At 37.2% G+C, this 27,629-nt stretch overlaps 2 protein-coding genes across 2 annotated transcripts; one reads left to right on the top strand and one right to left on the bottom strand.

Annotated features, from left to right (window-relative positions):
* The first annotated feature begins 20 nt into the window (after positions 1-20).
* On the top strand, positions 21-14,095 carry clcn4 (chloride channel, voltage-sensitive 4). Its single transcript, XM_017724797.2, has 12 exons — positions 21-238; positions 2,984-3,138; positions 3,447-3,546; positions 4,891-5,078; positions 5,231-5,353; positions 6,085-6,291; positions 6,503-6,583; positions 7,258-7,803; positions 8,189-8,375; positions 9,921-10,316; positions 11,660-11,876; positions 12,757-14,095. Exons 1-12 carry the CDS (start codon positions 223-225, stop codon positions 12,845-12,847), a joined length of 2,307 nt encoding a protein of 768 aa, XP_017580286.1. The 5' UTR covers positions 21-222; the 3' UTR covers positions 12,848-14,095.
* traf3ip2b (TRAF3 interacting protein 2b) lies at positions 13,882-27,629 on the bottom strand. The gene is made up of 9 exons (XM_017724798.2): positions 27,321-27,629; positions 24,669-25,324; positions 23,374-23,416; positions 22,661-22,716; positions 21,439-21,536; positions 21,277-21,345; positions 18,678-18,794; positions 18,470-18,544; positions 13,882-15,338 (listed from the first exon to the last, which is right to left on the bottom strand). The coding sequence occupies exons 2-9, from the start codon at positions 25,309-25,311 to the stop codon at positions 15,192-15,194; spliced, it is 1,248 nt and encodes a 415-aa protein (XP_017580287.1). The 5' UTR covers positions 25,312-25,324; positions 27,321-27,629; the 3' UTR covers positions 13,882-15,191.

Here is a 27,629-nt window from a genome sequence, read left to right as displayed (position 1 = left end):
CTGTGTTGACTTTCATCAATGCATCTTGGGCTGCTTTCACCAAAATAAGCTGCATGCTGGGAGCGCAGGCCACGGTTATGTGCTCGGTCTATTAATATTATTACAGTAATGAAATAGCTGTTATATGACGACCACAGAACGGGCTTCTAAAATCCTGTGCTTTGCAATAATGGTCACGTCTACTGCTGCTTAACAGGCAGCTGGATATAAAGCGCTATTAGAATGGCGGAGGCAGAAGGTAAGCAGCCGCTGGATCAGTTCACCTGTTTCACATCCTCCTTCCCTCTCAGCCCTTCTGTTTATGGGTCCCAATTCATTTCACAAGCGTGTTATTGCCTTTTTCTTGAGACCTGTCTGCGGGTTGGTTGTCCCCCCCCCAGTCGACTCTCCACGAAGCTGAACCCGTTCCACCTTAAATGGCGCAGCATTTACATGTACATTCTGGCGCCTCAGAATGCAACTGCTGCGCCATTTAAGGTGGAACGGGAAACTTCGAACAAGAAGCTGGTGAATATGAAGCCTAGTTCAGCTTCGTTCGTTCGTAAGGCCGTCGAGCTTTTGCTGACGTTCGCGCTGTTTTTTTCTAGAGGGACACATATCTTTTATTTTCTTATAGACTCGCTGTCTTGTAAACAAAACGATCAATAGGTACGTATATATTTTTGAAAAAAGGACCCATTTTAAACATATGAGTGCTCTTAACTAAGTAAGCATGATTTGCATCTTCGTCGTTGGAGGAGCTTTTATTTTGCTCTCTGGCTCTCAGCACCTGCTCCCCTCACGATTAATGCTGTGAGAATTTGCCCAGAGACAGGCTTGCGCTTTTACTGTCCAAATAATTTTTATATACACCAGTTCGGATGTATTCATATTCAAAATCATAGCAATAAATTAGTCCAACGACCAGCTTTCTGTGGTAGTATTTATAGGTAAAGCCAGATACTCTGTATCCTGTACAGTGCAGTTAGTAATCACTCATTATATCAATAATCGCTGTTATTTATTTATTTTTTTTCAGTAACAATGTAAACAGTGTAGATTACAATACTGAATAGGCTAAACACTATACAGTATTTTTTTGGGGGGAACAGCAAATACTAATTCAACTAATTCAGTGATAAGTAATACTGTAATTGTCTGTTTACAGTAATTCCTTACAGTAAGTTATCTGCGTTGAGATCTCATAATTTTTCTTGACATCTGATGTTCTACAGCTTGGTTACGCATTTTACAATCATCTACAACTCTGTTCATCACTTTTGACAGATTTCTTCATTTTTTTGTGCAGCTTCCTGCTAATTATGTGAAGCGTGTGAAGTTGGAGAGTAGTTCTGTCATAACAGGATCACTGTATACATGTATCTGCAACAGAATTGATTTTGTGTTATTAAAAAATTATTCCAAACTAATCCATGTATTGAGCTGGGGCTTGGCCACTCTCTACGTTAGCTGAATCGTTCTTAAATATGAAGTTTCAGTCCAAAGTGCTATATATCCATGTGTAAGAACAACAACTGACACTCCTAATTTCTCCTACAAAGGTGGTATTAATGATAGTAGAAAATGTATATGTGTATGTTTAAAGCCCACCCCCAAACAACATATATCATGAAAACAAATAAATATATCGCCGTTGTTGGAAGAAAACCTCGTATCTCCAAAATGGTAACTTTAAAGGAGAAGGAAAAAACATACTTTATTTTTAATGGAAGTCAATGGAACCACAATTTTTTTCCAAGTAATTTTGGATGCTTTCTTTTGGTCCATTCTTTATGAACTTTCCACACAATGTAAAGGGTAACAGGTATTTTCAAATTATGTCAAAAACTGAAAAACATCAAAAATGGAGATACAAGGTTTTCTTCCGACAACAGCGATATATATATATATGTATGTATGTATGTATGTATGTATGTGTGTGTGTGTGTGTGTGTGTGTGTGTGTGTGTGTGTGTGTGTGTGTGTGTGTGTTTTGGTCTATAAAGTGTTTTGAAACAAACCATTGTTTTTTTTTTATAGGTACCTGCTAGATCACTCAGGTCATAATGGCTGATGAGTGAAACTGATTTAGTACAGTATTTGAATGGAATCAGTGCCTCTATATATAATATTTATGTTTATGTTATGTTTATTTATATTTATGTATATTTTATATATAAAATGACATGTTAATATAACAATAATAATTAAAGTAAGAATATGAATAATAATGGATAAAATAACAAATAAATCATAAAAATAATGAAAATAACATAAAAAGGGTAAAAAATCAGGTAAAACAGTTGCAGGCAGAGTGGAGGTGGTGCGCTGTAACTAATAGTATATTTTCCCAGTTCTCAGTTGGATCGAGTCTGATAAATGCCATTGGTTACAGATATCATTAAAGTAATATATTCTGGTAAATGGCCAGAGAGTGTTTTACAAATGAAAATAAACCATAATGCTAATCTAGTTAGATTTCTTGTCCTAACTTATACGTTTTGAAACATATATACATATGTTTATAAACATATATATATTTGTGTGTTTTATTGTAGACGTCTTTCTTTTTTAAGTATTGGCAGTTATTTTTTAAGTCTTTGTTGTGCGTTTTCCCCCTCTCGGTTTTGTTTTAATGACCTTTATTGTCAGCTAAATTCTACTGTTTTTTATTTCCTTATCTTTATTGTTCTGTTTCCACTGCATAAAGCACTATTATGTGCTATATCAATCAAATATTATTATTATTATTATTATTATTATTATTATTATTGGTAGTGGTAGTAGTAGTAGTAGTAGTAGAAGTGGTAGTAGTAGTAGTATTACTATAAGCTAGTTAATGATTGAAATTACCTTCAGACCAATGTCTGTGTTTCAGTCAGATATCACGTTATGCCATTCTGAAGTTGTTTGGGGAGAAACGCATTTCAGCCTTCACCTTTTCACGTGATTGCCTTTAACTGACTCATTTTCTGAGCTTATCTGGGAGTCTATTCTTTTCTCAGGAATCAGCAGTGCCACTCCCACAGAGGAGATGAATGGTGCTGGGAACCTGATGGACTTCCTAGACGAGCCCCTCCCTGATGTGGGCACGTATGAGGATTTCCACACCATCGACTGGCTTAGGGAGAAATCCAGAGACACTGACCGTCACAGGAAGGTATTGGGCTATGCTGACTGTGAAACTATGTTTTATATCAAGAGTTCAAGACCTCTGCTATAAAGGTTGCAGTCACCTCCACCTCGATCATTAAGCAGTTTCCTGACACCTTGCTTTTCAGCTTAAAATTGAAATGTTCCATTATCATTACTTTACCAAAATCTCAGTATATATCCTTTAAATACTTGGCTGCTCATTTACTTTGTCCATCGTTGGTTTAGCTTGGTGTGGTATGGATGTCCAAGTTTTGAGACTGTGTTTTGTTCTTTACATACTGCAGTCTGATTGAAATGAAATGTTTTTAATAGATTACAAATAGGAGTAAGGAGTCTATATGGGAGTTTGTGAAGAGTCTTCTGGATGCCTGGTCAGGATGGGTGGTGATGCTGCTCATCGGACTTCTGTCAGGTGTGGATTGTTACTAGAGGCTTCATGGCTGTCTGTCAGTGGCTATGTGTTTCAGACCAGTGATTCCCAACCCTGGTCCAGAACTATCCCTGCTTTTTGCTCCATATTATCAGCTAATTAACAGTCTAATTAGCAATCCTTTTGTGGGATAACACAAAAATTGACATACCTGCATATTCCAGGACCAGGGTTGGGAACTTTAGACATTAAAGTGATTTAGAGTGTTGTGAAGTTTGATAGATCAGTCAACAAAAAAGTGTGCTTTATAGATTGACAAACAGGTAAAGCAAGAGCCTTGAAAATAAAGACCAGATCGAAAAATATACATAATAGTAGTTACCACTAAAATAAAGTAGGGATGCGCAGAAAAATCAAGCATATTCAAATTGACAGATTATTGCTTCAATAAATTACTGCCATCAAACAGATTTGATTGATACTTCAAACAGATATTTGATGTCTTTATTGACTGTTTAAGTGATGCTGGGCTACTGTGCTAATATGTCATTCATTTTAATGCATTTCTAACCCTCTATAATCAATCAATCAATCAATCAACCTTTATTTAGTCTCAGAGAACATTAAGGGTGCCCCTCATTTACAATGTTGCTGAGCTAATACAGAGTAAGAGATTGATATTGTATTAGAACATTTCAAATGATAAAAGTTTAGTTAATAAATGAAGACTCAGATCAAGTAAGTATAAAGAGTGAAACAGTAATAGTAATAAAAAAACCAAATTAAAACATACATAAGATGTAAAGGTTAATAAAATCAAATCAAAATAAAACAAGAGGAAGATAAGATAAAAAAATACTAATAAACAAATATTTGTTAAAATGACATGTTAATATAACAATAATAATTAAAATAAGAATATGAATAATAATGGATAAAATAACAAATAAATCATAAAAATAATGAAAATAACATAAAAAGGGTAAAAAAACAGTTGCAGGCAGAGTGGAAGTGGTGCGCTGTAACTAATAGCATCTTTTCCCAGTTCTCAGTTGGATCGAGTCTGATAAATGCCATTATTTACAGATATCATTAAAGTAATATATTCTGGTAAATGGCCGGAGAGTGTTTTACAAATGAAAATAAACCATAATGCTAATCTAGTTAGATTTCTTGTCCTAACTTGGTGTTTATGTATCAGCATTGGCAAATATATGAAAATATCTGATATTGGCTCACCCCAAAATTCCCATATCATAAATTAGAATCGCAGGTAATAATATATTAAAATGATAAAGAAATAACTGAAGCAAATGGTCCGATTCAGGTTTGCATGTTTATCAGTTTGTTGATTTCTGAATGTTCATCTCTTCCTCTCTTATTCAGGTACTCTGGCTGGTGTGATCGATCTGGCTGTGGACTGGATGACTGACCTTAAAGAGGGAGTATGTCTGTCTGCATTCTGGTACAGCCACGAGCAGTGCTGTTGGACGTCTAACGAGACCACCTTTGCAGACAGGGACAAATGCCCCCAGTGGCAGAAGTGGGCCGAGCTGATGACTGGACACACTGAGGTAGAGGAGCTACTGGATTACCAATCTATAATAAAATGTCTTCTTGAAAAATGAAAAATATTTGATGCACTGTAACTTCAAAATTATAACCACACTACATATTAGCTTGAATTAAACTAAGAGAAATTAAGGTATTATTATCTTCATTGCAGAGTGCTGGGGCTTATGTGTTGAACTATTTCCTGTACGTGTTGTGGGCATTGTTCTTCTCCTTTCTGGCTGTATCTCTGGTCAGAGTGTTTGCTCCATATGCATGTGGATCAGGAATACCTGAGGTCAGTGCTGCTGATGTACTTCCACTCTGACTCCAAAATCATTTTACAAAGGATTGTATATCTTGGATTTTACCAAGACCAGAAAAGTTAGGACAGGTTTACAAATGCAGATTAATATTTTCTTACCATAAACAAGCCACAAGGCACTGGTTGATAGATGTGAGCAAGTAAAGGTGCACCATACAGGCCTAAAGGTCCAGCAAGCAAATGTATTCACACTTACTGTTAATTTGATGAATTGAACATATCTGTGCAATAACATATGCATATTTAGATTTTATTTTCCTGTACAGGATGTCATCTCATTTTCATTTATAAAGCCAAGACTATGTGTAAACCGAGTTTTTAAAAGTACCTCTTCTAAAACTAATTTTCCCCTCAATTTAGTCACTGCCAATTACATTTATTAACCTAGATCTCCTTCTATCACATTAAAAGCTAGCATTTTTTTCCTCCAAGACATGTGAAATGCCACCATTTCCTTTCAAAGTGCCACTATTGCAGCATCAATGTACAGCTCATCATGCTTTGAAGAAACACTAACTGCTAATTCTGTTACGTCAGCTAACAGACATCCGCATTGGCTAGTATCAGGGTGACGGATGGGCATGGAGGGAGGGCAATCCTAACCACCAAGGGAGAGCATTTTTAATGTCCAAGAGTCAAAGTAATTGTGTAAGTAATCTGAAGAAGTTTATGTACTGTGCATTGATTAAGCTCTTTTTTGACAGATTAAGACGATCCTGAGTGGGTTTATAATCCGTGGTTACCTGGGAAAGTGGACCCTGCTTATTAAGACGGTCACTCTGGTCCTGGCTGTGTCTTCTGGACTCAGTCTGGGAAAGGAAGGCCCATTGGTCCATGTGGCCTGCTGCTGTGGCAACCTCTTCTGCAGCCTCTTCTCCAAGTACAGCAAGAATGAGGGCAAACGCAGAGAGGTGAACGGCTGATTTATTAAGTTTCCTATGATCATTTGACCTGTTTTACCAGGTTATTATTAGACTAAAAAAAATACCTACCCCTAATTTGCTTTTTGTTTTTTTTTCTGTTGTCAGTCAGTGTTGTAACATTCTTTTAGCATTGCAGTTCTTAATGATGTTTGACATTGTTGTATCCTGTAAAAACATGTCATGTTTGTGTGATCTATAGGTTTTATCTGCTGCTGCAGCTGCTGGAGTATCTGTGGCGTTCGGTGCTCCGATAGGAGGAGTGCTTTTCAGCTTAGAGGAGGTACAAGCATCTCAGTGACCTTAATTGTACCTTAATCTCAGCCAAAATTGTATGAGTGTTTGTCAGATTACTTTGTAAATGCTGAAACATAAATACATTATAGGGGTGGTAAGGAGTGGCCATGAAAAGGCAGTGAGTTTAAAGACGGCATCAGGAACAAAAGACAATTGTAGCAAGTCCACATCCTTATTTGTTGACTATTTAAGAGGGATTCCACTGATTTTTAAACAGCTCTTCATAGTTTAGTCATTGAGATGTGAACAAAGTCATTCAGATTGGTTTGATGTAGAGAAACTGGCCATTTAAGATTTTCTTTACAAAAGTGCTTTATACAGGGGGTCATGATATCTACAACACAACTTTACGTGAGGGATCTTATAGAGACAAACTCTTTAGACATCTGGTTCCTATCACCACCACTGTGAGCAATTCTGATTGAGCAAGTCTCTCTAGAGTGGAGCATTTCACATCAAACCACTCTGAATGAGTTTTACATTTTAATGATTTAATTATGCAAAAAGTTTAAAAAATCAATGCATCATAAACATTTCTGAATTGTATGTTGAATGTAAAGAACTGGTGAAAGTGTGGTATCCTCAAAATGTAGATTTTAATTTATTCATTTATCTTTTTACCAATGCTTATCATGCATTTGTCTCTCTTGCCCTCTTCAGGTGAGTTATTACTTTCCTCTGAAAACTCTCTGGCGCTCCTTCTTCGCCGCCCTGGTCGCCGCCTTCACTCTGCGCTCCATCAACCCTTTTGGGAACAACCGGCTGGTGCTGTTTTATGTGGAGTACCACACGCCGTGGTACATGGCTGAGCTGGTGCCCTTCATCCTCCTGGGTGTTTTTGGGGGCCTGTGGGGGACGCTGTTCATCCGGGGCAACATTGCCTGGTGCCGTAGACGCAAGACTACCCAGCTGGGGAAGTACCCTGTGCTAGAGGTGATCGTGGTGACCGGGATCACGGCTATCCTGGCCTTCCCCAACCCTTACACACGGCGCAGCACCAGTGAACTCATCTCAGAGCTGTTTAACGACTGCGGAGCGCTGGAGTCCTCCCAGCTGTGCGATTATATCAACAACCCCAACATGAGCCGCCCAGAGGACGATATCCCAGACAGACCAGCCGGCCCAGGGGTCTACATGGCCCTCTGGCAGCTAGCTCTGGCACTTATCTTTAAGATAGTCATCACTATCTTCACCTTTGGCATGAAGGTAGGGTCTTTATTGTAATGTTTTAAACTAGAGCTGGGTGATATGGCAAAAATGCAATATCATGTTACTTCAGGAAGTTTATACACAACAGAGTCACAATATTTATTTCTTTTGACATCTTAAAGGGAAGGCAGATAAAGTCGCTTTAAAAAAATCCTAACAAAAAGTATAAATCCAGTTATTTGCATTTAATTATTTGCATTTTGTACCCTACACTGTCTTTTGTACTCAGTCATGCAGTTGGAATGTGCTTTAAAGCACTGACGATATCCATGTGCTCATGATAACAATAAATATCGTCATATTGGTCCAGCCCTATTTTAAATATAACACTTGAAAAAATTGGCCACAAAATGTAATTTTAACTAAGTTGTTCTATTTGCAGATCCCATCTGGGTTGTTCATCCCCAGCATGGCTGTGGGTGCTATAGCTGGCCGCATTGTGGGCATTGCTGTGGAGCAGATGGCCTACCACCACCATGACTGGATCATTTTTAAGAACTGGTGCCGTCCTGGCGCAGACTGCGTCACCCCTGGCCTCTATGCTATGGTGGGGGCCGCAGCATGTCTTGGTAAGATACTGTAGCCCAGAGGTTCCTAACCTTTTACAAATTGCAGCCCACATGACCGACCACTAAAACCTCTGTGGCTCGCCACGTGACCTGACCCTTTAAAAATGCAGTTATGATGCAATGACGCTGGTGGTCAGCAAAGTTTTCCAACAAGTTCTTCTAAAATCTCACGTCTTATTTTTGCTGAACAAATAAAAATTTTCACTAACTGTATACACTGTATTTACTTTGGGCAATTTTGGCTTGTAGCATATTGGTTAATTGCACTTCTTGTAGTGCAGGGATTAAATGATAGTGCTGCTATAACGCACTGCTATATCCCCTTGGTGGCCTGTTTAAATCCGTTGTTCATCTTATTAAATAATTAATTGGCATCAGGAAATTTGAGTGCTCATTACAGTGTTGAGTAATGATTCCTTATGCAAAACCTACATTATGTAATCACACATCTTACAAACATATCTAAGGTGTAGCAGCCTTGTGACATGGTCAAGTTTTTAAAAACTTCCTATTCTTCTCCTCCAGCAGTCAAGGTAGTTTTAAACCGGACCACTGACTGCAAAGATGAGAAGATTTGTCAGTCTGCATTTCAGCATTTATCACGCAAGTCTTTATCAACGGTTAGATCAGCATAAACATTTGAGCATCTCTGAGTGACGTACAAACTGCTTCTGTTGTACAACTTCATATGATGTTGTACAACATCGAAACAAGCGGTTCTTTGAGGGTAATTGATGAATCAGTTTCATGGCATAGAAACAAGCGCCTAATCATGAGTGCATTATTTACATTTTATTTTCAACAGACATTCTAATTTTCTTTCACATACACATAATTTACATGAAGCACTCTTTAATTCATGCAGATGGTTTATAGAGAGCCAATAAAACAAAAACATGCAGCTGCTCATGAGCCTCTGGCCGTTCTCATACGCAAGATTTAGGGTCCAGCAGGAGGTGCGCTGCTCCCCCTACTGGCCAGAGCTTAATTAACCTTATAGTGTTGAAATTGCAATGATGTGTGATAGAAACAAAATGCGTTTACATTTTCAGATGGTAAAGTGATGTGACTATATTGTGTAATTATTTTTATAAAACACTGCCTGATTGAGCAATTATTTTGCACTATATAGGGTGGCTTTTACTGAGCTATGTTCTGTACTTTAGGGAGGCTTTCTGTATCAATAGTATAGAGTAAAAGTCTTTGAATCCAATGCATAGACCCATTTGTTTTTATCAGTGTGCACATAAAATAAGAAGTACATTCACTAAGCACGAGAATGGGTGTGTGGACAACTTATTAGTATTAGTTTTGATATTTATTTTTACTGTTATTGATAATAATATTGATGTTATTGACAATAACTATGCAAATCAGGCTTTTTTTTTCAAGCTTAGAAAAAAGTATACTCAAATTTATATGCACTTCTTACACTTTCTCATCCCCAGTGCAGCAGCAGGGAAAATGTTTTAAGTGTTTTACCGATCAAATATTAGCATTTACTGGCCATTGGAAACCCTATTTTCATCATCTCTGTTCCCTCAGGTGGGGTTACTCGGATGACTGTGTCTCTAGTGGTCATCATGTTCGAGCTGACCGGTGGACTCGAGTACATTGTGCCACTCATGGCTGCTGCAGTCACCAGTAAATGGGTGGCGGATGCTTTTGGTAAAGAGGGCATTTACGAGGCCCACATCCGGTTGAACGGCTACCCCTACTTGGACCAGGACGAGTTCACACACCGGACGCTGGCCACAGACGTAATGCGGCCACGCAGGAACGAGCCTCCGCTGTCTGTCCTCACACAGGATAGCACTACCGTGGAGGATGTGGAGACGTTAATCAAGGAGACGGACTACAATGGCTTTCCCGTGGTGGTCTCGCGAGAGTCAGAAAGGCTTATTGGCTTTGTCCAGCGCAGGGATCTGATCCTTGCTATCAGTAAGCTCCACTGACGTGGTCATTTACACATAAGCTTGCACAGTTAATGGAATTGCTTTGGACTAGAGGTGCAGCAGTCATGAATTTTGTGTAAAACAGCTTTTTGTTATAGGTGCAGCAGCAGCATTCAAAAACAACACTAGTGCACTTTTCTGTTTCACATTATTTCTGGCATAAAATTGCAACACAGCAAATCTAAAATAATGATAATAAATTGATAAGTTCTGAATTCAATCGCATTCTGCATCAAACCTTAAGATTTCTTTAAGACTTCCAGCAGTAAGTGCTACGGGTTAAATAATTCAATTTATGATTCTTTAGGAAACACACTGGAGCTTCATGACACCTCGGGCTAATTTGATTTTGATGTAATTTTTTAATGCAAATAATAAATTATTTTTTTTAAATACATAATTGTACTGAATACACAGATGTGACCTGGGGAATTATTAGACAGTAATATAGACAAGATATCTTTTTGATTTTTACATACATATCCTCGTGAGACCTGGTAATTCATTTTTAAAATACATTTAACTTTTTCTTTTGCTAAAACTCTGAAACACTTTATGAGGGAGGTGCATTCTGACTAACTTTAAAAAGTTTAAAACTTAAAAGGTTTCGTAGGCTTACACTGTAAAAAAATAGTTTGTTAGTTTGACCTAAAAATGTTCATGTGGTAAATAACTTACCTCTTATTCAGCTGAATAAATACTTTTAATGAAACTTTGGAAAGTACCATTTTTTATTTTTTTTTACTCTCAAAATTACTTCAAATCAAAATTTGCCCTCTTCTGCTTTTGCAGTGTATTTTTAGCTAATAGCACTGGTATTACAAGGTGAAAAAATTCAATAGCACAAAGATTTGGCAGCGCACAGTACATATTTTATTATTCAACAATAGCTGAGGAAAATTGTGTTGGATAAGTAACGGAGGCTTGCTCTACAGATGAGCAAACACTAAAGCTTGCAGGTATAATGAGGACTCATCCTCTTCCACATAAGGTCTTCTGTCCTCAGTGGACGATGTACCAACATGGAACATGATAAATACTGAGTGATTTTAGAATTTAAATACTGTCTCCAGAAACAGTTGACCAGGTTTCATACACATCCCTATACTGAGTTTTATTGTAACTATTAAAGGTTATTATAATCCAAAATCTGTGCAGTTGATTCACCTCCTTCAGTCAGTTAACCATCATTGCATGATCAGGCATTATTTACACCCTTAGTAAAGTTCCAAGTTACATTGTTCTTCTAGTCTACTAAACCTGACCCACAGCTTTTCTTTATAAAATCTTCAACATCGTCTGTGATTTTCCCTTCTTCTTTTAACACAGAAAACGCCCGTCAGAAGCAGGATGGAGTGGTGAGTAACTCTGTGGTGTACTTCACCGAGGATGCCCCCCAGCTGCCAGCCTCTAACCCACAGCCGCTGAAGCTGAGACGCATCCTGAACCTCAGCCCCTTCACTGTTACTGATCACACGCCCATGGAGACTGTGGTGGACATCTTCCGCAAGCTTGGCCTGCGCCAGTGCCTGGTCACTCGCAGTGGGTAAGAGCTTTCTTGCTGCTTTGTGATACTTGTGTAAGGTTTTTTAAATCCTCTCAGGAAGCTCATTCATCTGCTTTCCTCAAAGCTGAACACAGACCAGCCTCAGTGGTTGTGTTTTTCTTCTCAACACACTTCTTAACATATTTCCACAGGTTCTTTCGTTGTCCCCCCCCCCCCCCCCCTTCTTTTCCTCCATTTCTTTCACATGTATGTTAACATATTGGCTTAGTCACTTTGCCCTACTAAATGCCCTGTTTTCTTAAAATGTTGACTATCTCAAAATAACTTCTTTTCTTGAAATTTTGAGATGTGTTGTCAAAATAATGAGAGGGGGCGAGGGGGGGGGGGGGGTTTGGGGGTTCCACCTCTGCCTGGTGTGAATAGGCTGCCACATATAGTCCATTTTTATTTATTTCTTTATTTTTGGTCCATCTTAAAAGATTAGAAATGAGCAGATCAGAGGGACAGTGAAGGTGGAGCAGTTTGGAGATAAAGCCAGAGTGGCCAGGTTGAGATAGGAATAGTGGATATATTGGTCAAAGAATGTTGGAGATGGAGCTGCCAGGTAGAAGGAGAAGAAACCCAGAGAAGGTTTATAGATGTAGTGAAGGTGGACATGGAGATGGTTGGTGTAAAAGTAGAGGAGGCAGTGGATAGGGCAAGATGGAGGCAGATGATCCGCTGTGGCGACCCCTAAAGGGAGCAGCCGAAAGAAGAAGAAGATTTTTGATCCATCTTAAATAATCAACCCCATAGTACACTATGAGGTTATGCATATGGGTTTCTATGTCAGAATCAGAATCAGAATCCTTTATTGATCCCAGAGGGAAATTGCAATATATATACAATCCTAATATCTTTTTATTTCTCTGCTTTCTAGGCGGCTACTTGGAATCATCACTAAGAAGGATGTGCTTCGACACATGGCCCAAATGATGAATCAGGACCCTGAGTCGATCATGTTCAACTAAAGTCTATCTTGCTCTCTGATGCTTCACTGGTGCAGGCTGTTGACCTCACTTCCTGAACCCTAAAGACTGATCATGTAAATAGTGCAACACTACTGTAACTTAAGTATTCACCCCTGTAGTACAGTAATAGAATATTGTTGTGTGTTTTGGGCCAAACAAGATCAAACTGAAAAACTAGGACAAAGAGAAAGGCAACTGTTTGAGGCAAACAGGGAATTAGTTGGTAAAGTAATAGAATTTTTTCCTTAATAGTCTCTAACACGTCATATAAGCCATTTTGTTAGGTCTCTTTTTTTCAGCTCCTCAAGAGAAGCATAAACGCACAGAGCGGACTGCATCAAAAGCAGGATAGAAAAAAATCCAACTGTAGTATGAAAAAATTCATTAAGAGGCAACAGTTCTTTGTTGTCTTATTGAAAGACAAAAAAGTTGGGTGTGTATGAGGTTCACATGACCTTATTCTGATTTCCCGTTAGCGTAGCCTCAGAGAGTTGCCAGTGTATCAGTTGCAGAAAGGTGTGCTTGAAGTCACTGTAACTCTTGCTGATCTACCTGCTGCTGCCATATTTATTTTTTACTAATGTTAATCATTAGATTTTGCCATTAGCTTTGAAATACTCCCTGTTATGAGGGACTGTAAAAGGGATGCGTATATTTTAGTTTTACTAAAACAACTGCTGTTACGTGCACTGGTACGCCACTCTTCACCGATGGTATTCTGCGGGATTTACTTACAGAATAAAGCACTTGTTCTGTAAGTATGTAAGTAATCAATATGTTACCCACTTACAGACTGTAAAACATCGAAAAGAAATCGAAATGAATAAGAAAGGCTGAACTACTTGTCAGTACTGTTAACGTGGCAGTGGTTCTGCCTTAAATATAAAAACACTCACAGCATTGTGCTGCTCTATTAATTTAATGTGAATATTTATTTAAAGCCAGAACAGGAATGATTATATTTATTCTATTGTCTGTTACCTGATTTCCGTGATTTCTTTTTTGTGTGAATGGACAGTTTTTTTTAAATGTACAAATTATGCATTTTCTCACTACTAAAATCTATATGAAAAAGGAAGAGTTGTGTTAAAACAGTAAACGCTTCATTGTTTTAATTGCCAGCCATATGCTAACACCACTTATTCATTAAGTGGAATCAAATAATTCTGCAATGGTAATGTGAACAAAAATGAAAGAAAAAACAATCAATTGAATTTTGTTCAATGACCAATAAATCATTAAAACAGACTAAAGACTTCTAGTGACTTTTCTACCAGTTTTTTTTTTCCCGAAATATTTCATATCTGTGTCAGAAAGTAATGCTGATGATGCCAAATACTTTTTTAAAGCAAGGAACAGAACAGAATGTCTAAAATAATTGTCGAGTCCAAGAATAATTCATTTGGTCTCAGATATTCATAGAATAAACAAACAAGATGGCGCGAGTAACATACACCTGTGCATTATTCTTGGCGATAACTCTCGTCTCTTAATATACATGATAAACAATATAAAATTCTGACCAAGCCTCCTGAAATCAACCCTGAACAAAATGTGTCAGAGGTCACCAAATCTCTTTCTGGAGATTCCTGCAGAGTTTAGGTCCAACTTTTCAAACTACATTAAACATGTGGCCCTGTCCCCCTTACCTAGCACTGATGCATCTGATTTAGCCGATCAATGAGCTTAATTATCCAAATGTGACATTAAGAGCACACTCTGATTTCTTAGATTGGATAATCAGGCATCTCAAATGCATGTGTGCAAAACATTTTCTCAGTCTGTGCATGTGCAATAACAGAGAGCTGTCCTGAAAATAGCAGTATTTAACGCGGCACTTGCGAGATGGTAGCAAAACACTTTTGGGAGCGATGCTGAAATCAACTATGTGCTTGATGAATGAAAGAAATGATTTAAATATTCAGCTAAATTATCTTTTTTTTTTCCCCACTAAAGTGACTACATGACATCTTATTCTGTGAATTTATTGGCTGGTTGCAAAGCAAAAATTTGATCTGACTCATGTAGACCTGAGGTTTTCTCATTATCTGATTACTCAAGTAAATGTTATAACTGAATAAATTGAATTATTAAGTATGAATTATTAAGTGCATGTAAACACACTCAGTGAAGTTAATTAGCTGGAGCAGGTGTGGCTGCATGTTGCTGGAAGGTTGATCTCCAGGACCAGGGTTGGTGTAAAGCATCTCAAAATTCATAGTATTTTACAAGAACTGAAATATTTACAAAGCTAGCAGTAAAGCTGGTGAATATCAAAGTCATCAGAGTTTTAAAAAAATCTGTGTTGTGCTTTTGAAATGCTTCTAAATGCAGTGTGGCAGCATTAGATGGGCACTGAGACGATGGTGGGCAGCGGGCCAATGGGTGGGGGGTTGTACTTTTCCACCCGCATCAGTCTCCGCAGAATATCATCCCGGTCCCGGGGCCAGCTGTACACGTGTGTGTTCTGCAGCCATGATGGAACATAACTCTGAGGATGATGAACAAATTAACGAAACAAATTTAATAGATAATTAATTATAAACACAAAAAATAAAACAAAGAGTTTATAACATCTTTAAATGTTTTATATTTAGGCCAAAAACAGTTTATAACAGCTTCAAATAGTTTATATTTAGGCCACATCCAGAGTTTACAACATCTTCAAATGTTTCATATTCAGCACAGAGACACAGTTTATAACAGCTTCAACTGGTTTATATTTAGGCCAAAAACAGAGTTTATAACATCTTTAATTGTTTTATATTTACGCCAAATACAGAGTTTATAACATCTTCATGTTTTATATTCAGGCCAGATAGAGTTTATAACATCCTTAAATGTTTTATATTCAGGCCAGATAGAGTTTATAACATCTTCACATGATTTATATTCAGGCCAGATAGAGTTTATAACATCTTCACATGTTTTATATTCAGGCCAGATAGAGTTTATAACATCTTCACATGTTTTATATTCAGGCCAGATAGAGTTACAACATCTTCATGTTTTATATTCAGGCCAAAGACACAGTTTATAACATCTTCACATGTTTTATATTCAGGCCAGATCGAGTTTATAACATCTTCACATGTTTTATATTCAGGCCAGATCGAGTTTATAACATCTTCACATGTTTTATATTCAGGCCAGATAGAGTTTATAACATCTTCATGTTTTATATTCAGGCCAAAGACACAGTTTATAACATCCTTAAATGTTTTATATTCAGGCCAGATACAGTTTATAACATCTTCACATGTTTTATATTCAGGCCAGATTGAGTTTATAACATCTTCATGTTTTATATTCAGGCCAAAGACACAGTTTATAACATCCTTAAATGTTTTATATTCAGGCCAGATAGAGTTTATAACATCTTCACATGTTTTATATTCAGGCCAGATAGAGTTTATAACATCTTCACATGTTTTATATTCAGGCCAGATAGAGTTTATAACATCTTCATGTTTTATATTCAGGCCAAAGACACAGTTTATAACATCCTTAAATGTTTTATATTCAGGCCAGATAGAGTTTATAACATATTCACATGTTTTATATTCAGGCCAGATTGAGTTTATAACATCTTCATGTTTTATTTTCAGGCCAAAGACACAGTTTATAACATCCTTAAATGTTTTATATTCAGGCCAGATAGAGTTTATAACATCTTCACATGTTTTATATTCAGGCCAGATAGAGTTTATAACATCTTCATGTTTTATATTCAGGCCAAAGACACAGTTTATAACATCCTTAAATGTTTTATATTCAGGCCAGATAGAGTTTATAACATCTTCACATGTTTTATATTCAGGCCAGATAGAGTTTATAACATCTTCACATGTTTTATATTCAGGCCAGATAGAGTTTATAACATCTTCACATGTTTTATATTCAGGCCAGATCGAGTTTATAACATCTTCACATGTTTTATATTCAGGCCAGATAGAGTTTATAACATCTTCACATGTTTTATATTCAGGCCAGATAGAGTTTATAACATCTTCACATGTTTTATATTCAGGCCAGATCGAGTTTATAACATCTTCACATGTTTTATATTCAGGCCAGATAGAGTTTATAACATCTTCATGTTTTATATTCAGGCCAAAGACACAGTTTATAACATCCTTAAATGTTTTATATTCAGGCCAGATAGAGTTTATAACATCTTCACATGTTTTATATTCAGGCCAGATAGAGTTTATAACATCTTCACATGTTTTATATTCAGGCCAGATAGAGTTTATAACATCTTCACATGTTTTATATTCAGGCCAGATAGAGTTCATAACATCTTCACATGTTTTATATTCAGGCCAGATAGAGTTTATAACATCTTCACATGTTTTATATTCAGGCCAGATTGAGTTTATAACATCTTCACATGTTTTATATTCAGGCCAGATACAGTTTATAACATCTTCACATGTTTTATATTCAGGCCAGATAGAGTTTATAACATCTTCACATGTTTTATATTCAGGCCAGATAGAGTTTATAACATCTTCACATGTTTTATATTTAGGCCAGATAAGAGTTTATAACATCTTCACATGTTTTATATTTAGGCCAGATAAGAGTTTATAACATCTTCACATGTTTTATATTCAGGCCAGATAGAGTTTATAACATCTTCACATGTTTTATATTTAGGCCAGATAAGAGTTTATAACATCTTCACATGTTTTATATTTAGGCCAGATAAGAGTTTATAACATCTTCACATGTTTTATATTTAGGCCAGATAAGAGTTTATAACATCTTCACATGTTTTATATTCAGGCCAGATAGAGTTTATAACATCTTCACATGTTTTATATTCAGGCCAGATAAGAGTTTATAACATCTTCACATGTTTTATATTCAGGCCAGATAGAGTTTATAACATCTTCACATGTTTTATATTCAGGCCAGATAGAGTTTATAACATCTTCACATGTTTTATATTCAGGCCAGATACAGTTTATAACATCTTCACATGATTTATATTCAGGCCACATACAGTTTATAACATCTTCACATGATTTATATTCAGGCCACATACAGTTTATAACATCTTCACATGATTTATATTCAGGCCACATACAGTTTATAACATCCTTAAATGTTTTATATTTAGGTCAAAAACAGAGTTTATAACATGTTTACATTTCATATTTAGTTCAATACACTATTTCATTACTTTAGACTAAAGGGAACAAGTTTTGTGGCATTTTTCCATCATCATACTAAATGCATGACCGAATGTATGAATTAGACAATAAGGTTAAATTATTGATTGAATTACTAAATTAATAGTAATAATTATATATTATTGATAAGTAACTGATATGGGTGAGGTATTTCCAGTATTGCATATATATTAGGAACATGTGAAACTAAGAAATAATAACGAGTTCTATTCAAACTGTATTGGTCTACAGGCTTTTCATTCCTTTCAGCTGACTTTTTATGAAAAAAATCCTGTTAAACTAGTTGGTGAATTTGCATGGCATTAAATAGTAATTTACACCTCTCTGCTTTATGTGTTATGAAACACTAAAATGCACTGCCAGTTGTTTTTGCCTCTGTACTTTGAGGTTCATTAGAAATGTCTGTGAAGGATATGTTTACCTTTTTCGCCCCAGGAAAAAGGACAGGAATGAACCTGAAGTTCTTGCAGCCGTTCTGAATGAACTCACTTTGAAGCTGGGTGGCAAACGGAAAACACAGAGCACATTTACAAACAAGCACACATGACCAAAAGGAATGAAATTATTCATTACTGTTCAGCTATAAGTCAACACGAACAGACAAAGCAAACCAATGAGTTTTTCCACACCTGTTTGTGAATGTAGACGGTGTTGGACGTCCTCTCGTCACACTCCACACTCATACCGGCACCCGTCACCGTCTCAAAATACTTCAGACTGATGATGATGATAATTAGGTAATCTTTCTGTGGAAAAAGTATGGAGAGGAGGACTGATAAAAGCTCTGTGTTTACCGGAGGGGAAATGTCTTTAGTTTTAGTTGATTTATTATTTCAAAGAATCAGTTTTGGTTGGAAACAAAGTGGGTTAAATTCTTGGACCACCCAACAGAAATCTCCCCAGTCAGGATGTCCATCTATGGAATACAGACAGATAGAGCCAAGCTAGATCTCCCATTGGTTAGGACACAACAGAAGGCCTAACATGTCAGATTAGCTACTGGCATAATTTCAGGAACTGAGTGAAATCAACCTTTTGATTTATAGTGGGTGGGACCAATTATGACAGGAAAAATACAATCTAGACCTTCTGCAAGTTCTAGATAAGTCACTAACTGTATACGAGTGGTAGCTTAGCCAAGTTTCAGTTGTTTTGTAATAATGGAGAACAGATTTGCCAGCTCCAGTTAAGGCTCTATACTGACAGAGTCACAGAACAACTGCCAAACACAAGAAAAAGTTTCAAATAAAGTCTGTAATGTCTTTTACAAGCTTCTGTATTAAATATAGAACAGCAAAAGTTGTTCACATGTCGCACAGTAGCTTAGCACTAACATACTAACAGAATTAAGGGTGGGCGATATGTATATATATGTACATCGATTTTTAGCAAAGGTTTTACAAGCAGTTCTGTGCTAAGACCAACTAAACAGGGCTAAATATGCTCTCTTTGTAATAAAACAAGCAATTGGTCAGTGTTCTTTAAGTATGGCTGATGTCCACAATATGCTCAGAAAAGCATCCTTAATATTCAGATAACAAAACGGATTATGATTACAGCAAAATATCATCACATTGCCCACCTCTAACTACAGTCTCATAGGGGTGCTATGCATAGCAGAGATTAACATTATGGTATAGGTAAGACTTTCCTCATTTCTCTGAACTGAAGGCCTACAGCTTTAATATCTCACAGCTGGCTGCTGGTAATTACACACAAGGGTGGGTGACTTTGTGACTAAGGCTGAGTATTGAAATATTTTTACGGTACTGTATTACTTCAGTCCTACTGTGTATCAAAATGCTCCACACCCACTTTTGGTTTACAAATTAAAAGAAGGCATAGTTCAAATATAGGTATTGAAAATGTTAATCAATAAAGTTAATCAATAAAGAAACAATATGTATTAATTACTGGGGACATAGAGAACTAAATATAAAATTAAAAAAAAAATAAATAAAATTGTGTTTTTGAGTGGCATGTGTTTTTTTTTTTTTAACAGTTTTTGGAAGCAAAGTTGTCGATGCTATGTTCATAAGATATTTTTATGACCATTTTGTGATTGATGCAAAAGATACTTAACCCTTAGGTGGTGTCGATGTGTTTGTTACTATTGTTTTTAAATCAGTACCAGATAACAGAAGTTTAAAATATCACAAGTGTCCAGCGTAGGGTTTTCCTTTAGCAGCTGCAGCCTGTCCATGTTGTCCACTCTCACACACACACACACACACATACACTTACATACACAGACACACGCACACACACACAAACTAACAGCAGGCCATGTAGGAGGAGAACAGAGTGAAGGACACAGCACCTCCTCACTTTCATTCCCACAGGATTCCCACCAGATGTGTAATATGAATGTGTGGGGGGTGTTCAGTGTGAAGACACTGAAAAAGTGTTATTTTATGTTCTTCACAGAAAATGAGCAAAGGCCAAGAAATCTGGGGTTGAAATAATAATAAAGCCCATCATTGTTTCTTTTGGTATACACTGAAGATGGGTCCCTCAGACCCCGACACCACATAAGGGTTAAACAACTGAGATACTTAAAGACATTTATACACATATATATTATGACATTTAGTTTTTATGAGATTTGCTAACAAGCTGGTATCGATAACTTCACTACACAGACATTCAATTCAGGGGTGGACAATTTTTGAACATAACTAATACACAATACCTCATTTTTGTGAAGTTTGATGAGTTTAACCAAACAAAATGCTTTGAAGGCTATGAAACTAACTCTGCGACTCTGAGTACAATTATTTTTTTAAATCTACACTACACATACAGCAAAGCCATCTATAAAATAGATAGTTCCAGTCATAAAATCTGATTGGCAGAGCTGTGTTTGAAGCCACTGTAAAATACTTCATATGCATAGGCGTACAAAAGTTTTGGCACCCTTGGTTAAATTGTGTTTCGTTGGGTTTTTTTCTGCACAGAAGACACTTCTGCACATATTAATACACATTTACTGATTATTTGCTGAAATTAACATACTGGGGACATACATAGCTGGTGCAAAAGCTGCAGCATGTTTTATATTTTTTTTCTCGTTTCCTAGCAAATAAATGGAAACTGTGCACTATAATTACCAGAACAAATGGTTTTAACATGTTCTCTGTAGAGACTGTTGTTCTAAATTTCATTTTGTGTACAACTGTACCTGCATTTGTACACATGCAGTTATTCACTGTTTGCTGAGGTGTTTACCTCATTGAGGTATCTCTCCATGCAGTCAATCTTACTGATGCTGTTCAGCTGTTGCTCAAAAACATCGATCTGCAGAGATAAAGATCCTGTTCAGTTATTCATTCACGTCTGTTACAGATGCTTTAAAACGAGGACGACAAAAGCTGACGCATATCCTCTCACGTGTGTGTCGAAGCCGTTGCTCCTGAGCAAAGCAACAAACTTGATGATCTCTTTCAGGTGATCTTCACTGTCTGCCTCATATGTGACAAACACTTTTCCTTTGTGTGTGAAAGAGAGAGAGGGTTGAAAAACGGTGACATGAAACGTGACAATGACAACTCAGATCATTTCTGTGACACCTCATAAGCACCTTGGCCTGGTTTTCCAAACGCGTAACAGAGATGAGAAAACAGAGAGAGCGCTCAAAGTGATACATTAAAGGCAGCTTTGTAAATCTCAGACCTCACAATGGTTCAGTTATGATTCAGTAAGAAGTAATTCAGTGCATCATGACATATTCCAGATTATTTTGGTAAAATTCTGATTAACACACACTAAACACTAAAAATTGTGTTGAAAATATACTGAGATTATATTTAGTTTTGGTTAAATATTCATGCCTATGTTATTACTTATTGATATAATTGATATCCGATGTGGTGCGAAAGTCAGAGACACTTATTAAATTAAATTTAAACACTTATATAATTAAATTTCATTTTAAGTCACCAACTTCAGACTGATATGTGACAGACATTCACAGAGAGGCCTCAACCACTAAATGTAACATCAAATTTTTCAGGATTTTTATCAGCTTCTATTCTTTTTAGGAGACTCACTTTCAGATTTTCAAAGAAGTCTGCAAAGACATTTTTTCACACCCCCCAAAGTTCAGTCTTCGAAGTTGGTTATATTTTTATGTATCTATCTAAATAATCCCAAACACATTCAGTGATGCTGAGGTCTGGACTCTGGAGTGGTCATGCCTTTCTTATGTGAACACCAGCAGATTTCCTTTTCTCAGTAAGAGCTTCTTGACAGCTACACACTCCTTCACATTCTATTGCACTGAATTGTCTTCTCACAGTAGAAGGATGGACAGAAACACCTGTGGATGTTTTCAGATCTGAAACAGCTTGATTTTCTCCTCTCTCTCAAAGATGAAAGCTTTAAGCGCTGTTTATCTGACGGGGGCAGTTTTGGTGTCTACCAGGATCTTTGTTGTTTGCTTTTGTTTTTTTTTGTTGTTTTTTTTTACTTATTTATGTGTAATTGAATTTAAAAAGCACATTCAGCTCTTTTTTTTCAGTGCATGCTGATAGTTTGTGCTGAAGTGCATTTGGAAAAGCACGCAGGTCTTGTTCAATATGTCTCAGTGGCTCATTAAGCCATTACCACTCACTCTGTTCCTGGGACAGCGGCGAGCTGCAGGGCCTCAGTCTGGGAGAGACACGTCCACTGCACAGAGGAAAGCTTGATTAGGCATAAAATAGAAAGCTTTCAGTGGCTACAGTACAGACTGCACTCAAAAAGATTTACAGTCAAGCACAGTCTGACCGCAGGGAAAGTGAGAGAACATTACTCAAGAGCTTTTTTCTATTTCATTTCCTCAATGAAACACACTGAATGCCTTATTACTCTGTATAAGTATGTAGTAACTGCTATAAATGATTTGGTAACTACTACAGATCATTCAACTAAATTGTAAGTTATGTCATTCTGAGAGAGGTGAACTGAAGTGAGGGATTGTATTTGGGGCCTTTACGTTTAATTAATTAAGGTAGAAGTCAAACCACTTTAATGATTTAGCATGTAATTTATTTGTTAAGATAAATGTTTTTTTGAACAAAACGTAGGAACAATTGAAAATTGCTATCAAATCAAAATTTAACTCAATTGTATCATTAAAAATATACTTTTATATATATATATATATATATATATATATATATATATATATGAAGCCTCCAAAATTACACTAGTTACATGAAGATACATTAAAGGTAATGTTTTTTTTTCCCCTTTCTCCTATGTAATTACAATTTTGGTGATATAAGGCATATGTATGTACATATAACTCCAAATATATCTACCAATTTAGATCACATGACTCACTTTTCAGTGCTTCCTGCATGTCCACGTCTGTAGTGCTCTGGGCCTGTCAGATGAAAACGAACACAGCAGAATTTATTAAACCTTGTGTTTGTAACACGGCAGAAAATGTCTGTGCTTGTCAAGCGCTTTCCAAGCGCCTGTACCATAATTCTACCCTTGAATGACTGCATTCCAAAAGTGTTTAAGATGTACAGCTCGAGCAGTGCCGTGAGCTTACACCACAATGATACTGTGAGCCTGCAGGCCACGGACAGGTAGAGTAACCGAAACACACTCACATAGATGCACTGCTAGAATAATGATATAAAAATCTCATGTAGAAGTGAAATAACAACCAGAGTAGAAGTAGTTTACTTTAAAATCAGAACAATACTAACAAAACATCCAGCATCCATCAGCATAGAAACTGTTTCTTACAGATAGCAACAGGAAAGCAGTCCAGAAGCTGACCCAACACAACATAATGCAAAAAAAAAAGAAATAAAAAAATGAAAAATGACTCAGGAGCTGACAGAACTGAGTAAAAAAACAGATTCCCTTACTTATAAACACATTAAGCAGAAGCTGTTGGCATTTTGAAACATAAATCATTCAAAGGCAGAAATCAGTTGAACTTACAGCAGCAGCTCAACAAAAAAATTAATAATAATTGACATCATTTTCCTGTTTACTCCAAATGTATTTGTCAGACAAAGATTCAGGCCTTATAATGGCTGCCACTACTGTTTTGAGCTGTGATGTACTTGTTTTTACAGATAGCAATGTGTCAAACCAGGTCAGAAGCCACCTCAGCAAGTCTTTGAGATTGATTTACAGCTCGACAGGAAAGCCTGTGATGAGTTCGAGACGAGGCATAGAGTTCAATGCAGAGTGTAACTTTGCATTAGACAATACAGCCACACGGCTGTCCTTAACAGAACTAACTCTTTAAACTCTGCAATACAATATACAACATATAGCAATATATCTATAATAACTATATCCACCCATATAAAATGCAGTATTTTACAAATATACTCCAACATACACTATTTCCTTTTTGGTACATATAACATACTGCAATGTGCCTACTTTTATCAATCCATACAAATCCATCCATTTATATACTGAAAATATATTTCTATATATTCCATTTTTTCATGTCTGCAGCAACATAAATCTCCTTAGTAGAACTTAACTCCAAGTATACTCACTGTAAAAGCAATTACTTTTCTAGGGGAAATATTCAGTATATTTTCGCAAAATTATCCTTTAAACACATGGAAGTGAATAAATGTACCCGATCTGCTTTTTACCTCTGTTGTAGGGCAGGTGGTATCCAGGTCCAGGGCTGAGATGATGGGGGTGGCCTCCTCGGAACAGGACCGGCCCACACTGACCCCAGCAGGGCATGTTGGGATGAAGGCCAGGAAGGGGCATAGCATGATGTGCGTGCACAGACAGAGCCGGGGAAAAGGAGTGTAGAGACCTGGGCTGCTCCAGGCTGCTGGTGCCAGGGCTGTGTCTGCCTGGGAAAGAGTGCGGCCCACTGGTGAAGAAGCAGCTGCCACCAGGGTAGCTGCAGTAGTCCTTGGAGGGCAGGTAGGACGGCAGGCTGTTTGTGTAACATCCCTCAGAGTTTCTGCTACGGTAGCTGGGGTAGTGCCAATGGGCTTCTGTGTCTAGCCTGTTAGCTTCGGCCTGGCTGGGGTAAGGCGTCTGCTGATTGTATCTGGAAAACTGATCATTGGGGGACCGAGGGACGTCATGGCACATGGGAAAGTGTTGATGGCTGAATGGCGATCCTTCCATCATTCTGTGCATTGGGATGGAGCGGTCAGTGGAGGCTTTGGGGCTGTGCAGTTTCGAGTGAAGTCCAGTCTGGAACACCTCGCTCAGCGTCTCGTCATTTTCCTCAGGATAGCTGACTGGCGTGCACTGCTGACTATGGAATGCCATGCGGCCACAGGGTCTATATACAAACCCAAACATGTCAGACAAATTATGCAAGCATTTTTTGCTGATCCATCTGACCCTACAGCCACCCAGAAAAATGTAATATCTTCAAAATATTTCACAGTATATTATAACATCTTGCAGTATATCTCGCCACAGCCACCCACACAAAAAGGCACTATATTAAAAATATATTTGATATATTCAATTTACAACTAATTACAGTATATCTACCTACAGCCAACCATAGAAAAATAGAATCTATTAAACGTATATTCCAATATATTCTATTTACATTTTGAAATATATGGACAACATATGAAATATCTAATTACAGCCAAACATACAAAAATCCTTAATATTGAAAATATATTCCATTCGATACAACATATATTCTAATATACTCCATTTTGGTAGAAGTATGGCAAAAGACAATGCAAAAAATCTGCAAAACTGGTCTTAGATCAGCCCAGACAAACACAGTAATGCTAGCCACAGGCTATGTGGCAATCATTTTTCTAGGTTAGGCTATAAAGCCTGATTTTGTAATCCTCACTTTGGAAGATAATTCTTGCCTACTAAAGACCAATAACTTTTTTACTGTCAATACCTGAACCTAAAATGGAAATGTATGCAAGGACAAACAGTGGGAGCATTTGTGGTCGCATTTAGCAGAGAAATTTCCAAAGTAACAGAGATGAGGTACGCAAAGATAGGACGCAAACCACCATAGACCACCGTTTTCTCACAGCTCACAGCAGATCTAATATAATATTATTACAAACTGACAGCAACTCTGCGCCTTTAACAAATGCCTATAATTCCAACTTGTTGAAAAAAGTTTACATAATTGTTGCGTATGCCTTCGTCAGCGGGAACCAGCAGGGGAAAATCTGACCTAAGACATAAGACTTGTCAAGGGTCAGGTTTTGTGGTACATGAAAGAGGCCAACGTATTTGTATATGAGTAAAAGAAAAAGTAGGCCTTCTAATACAGTACACCCAGGCACAAGTCCTCATGCTACGGTATTATTTAGGCCAAACTGCAGGAAACAAAATGCTCTCTAACAGAGAAAGTCAAATTTCTGCACATGTTGCAACTGACTGAAACCACAACTGAGCCATATCTATGTGCAAAGGCTTGTCTACCTCCCTCATCACATAAGACTGTGATACGCTCACTGCACTTTAAAAAAACACTAATCTGTAGAGAAAACAAAGCAGGCTTCGCTTACCAATGCGCTACTAACTGTCTTTAAAACTGACACTGCTTAACGCACTCATCTCCAGCGCAATCTGATTTCTTCTTATTTTTGATCATGATAAGAAGTACTGCCATTAACAATAGATAAGGGCTTCCTGTTGCGTTTGGCTATCAGCAAATACCCAGGAGGCAAGCTCCTACAAAATGAAACTATAATCAACCCTGCATGGGAAAGCGATGCAATGCTGTCGTTAGTTGTGATGTCCTTGTGAAAGCTAGTTTGAGTGACCAACAGGGCAACAACTAAAAAATATAAAGAATGTACATTTTTTTGCCTTTTTTCAACCAATCTAATGATATAAGAAAGTCACAACCCTGCTTGGGAAAAATAACGTAGACCAGCAAGACCAGTGTTACGTTTTGGAAGCTGCTATGCTGGGTGGAATTTATACTAGGCTAAGCTACGTTTTTTCCAGCAATCAATCAATCAAATAATCAATCAATCAATCAATAAATAAATTTAAAAAAAAAAAAAAAAAAAACTTAAAAGGCAGCATTTTTGGGGCTTTTGATCAGCCGTTTGGTGGAATAATATTAGAAAACAGAAAAAACCTTATTAAAACAAGCTTTTATTATGAAAAAAGTTAACAATTTAAAAGTTACCAATTTTTCACTCACATAGGGAAAGGACACTTTATCATTTCCACGTAATAGACTGGTAGATTAATGTAAGAATTTCAGGGAAATGCATTTGTGGCCTGTCTGCTGATGCAAAAATAAAAAACCTTAAGGCAAATGCCTTCCTTACCTGAAACAGCAGCGCTCGAGGACTTAGCGAAGAATCATCGATGGGGAGAGAGAGAGAGAGAGAGAGAGAGAGAGAGAGAGAGAGAGAGAGAGAGAGAGAGAGAGAGAGAGAGAGAGAGAGAGAGAGAGAGAGAGAGAGACGTCGCTTTGAAGTCAGCCACAGAAGAAGTTTAGGCTAAAGAGAAACTCACTTCAGCGAGTCTGAACGGCAGAGACGGATAAATGTGTTTATCTCTCTGAGCGCTGTCCTGTTTCCACAGTAGGCGTTTTAGTTTTATAGCGAAGTAAATGGAAGCGATAGCGCACTGAT

Source organism: Pygocentrus nattereri, chromosome 15 (assembly GCF_015220715.1).
Source record: "Pygocentrus nattereri isolate fPygNat1 chromosome 15, fPygNat1.pri, whole genome shotgun sequence".
Lineage (NCBI taxonomy): Eukaryota > Metazoa > Chordata > Actinopteri > Characiformes > Serrasalmidae > Pygocentrus > Pygocentrus nattereri.
The sequence above is the reverse complement of the archived record's forward strand: the minus strand, read 5'-3'. Positions and strand labels throughout refer to the sequence as shown.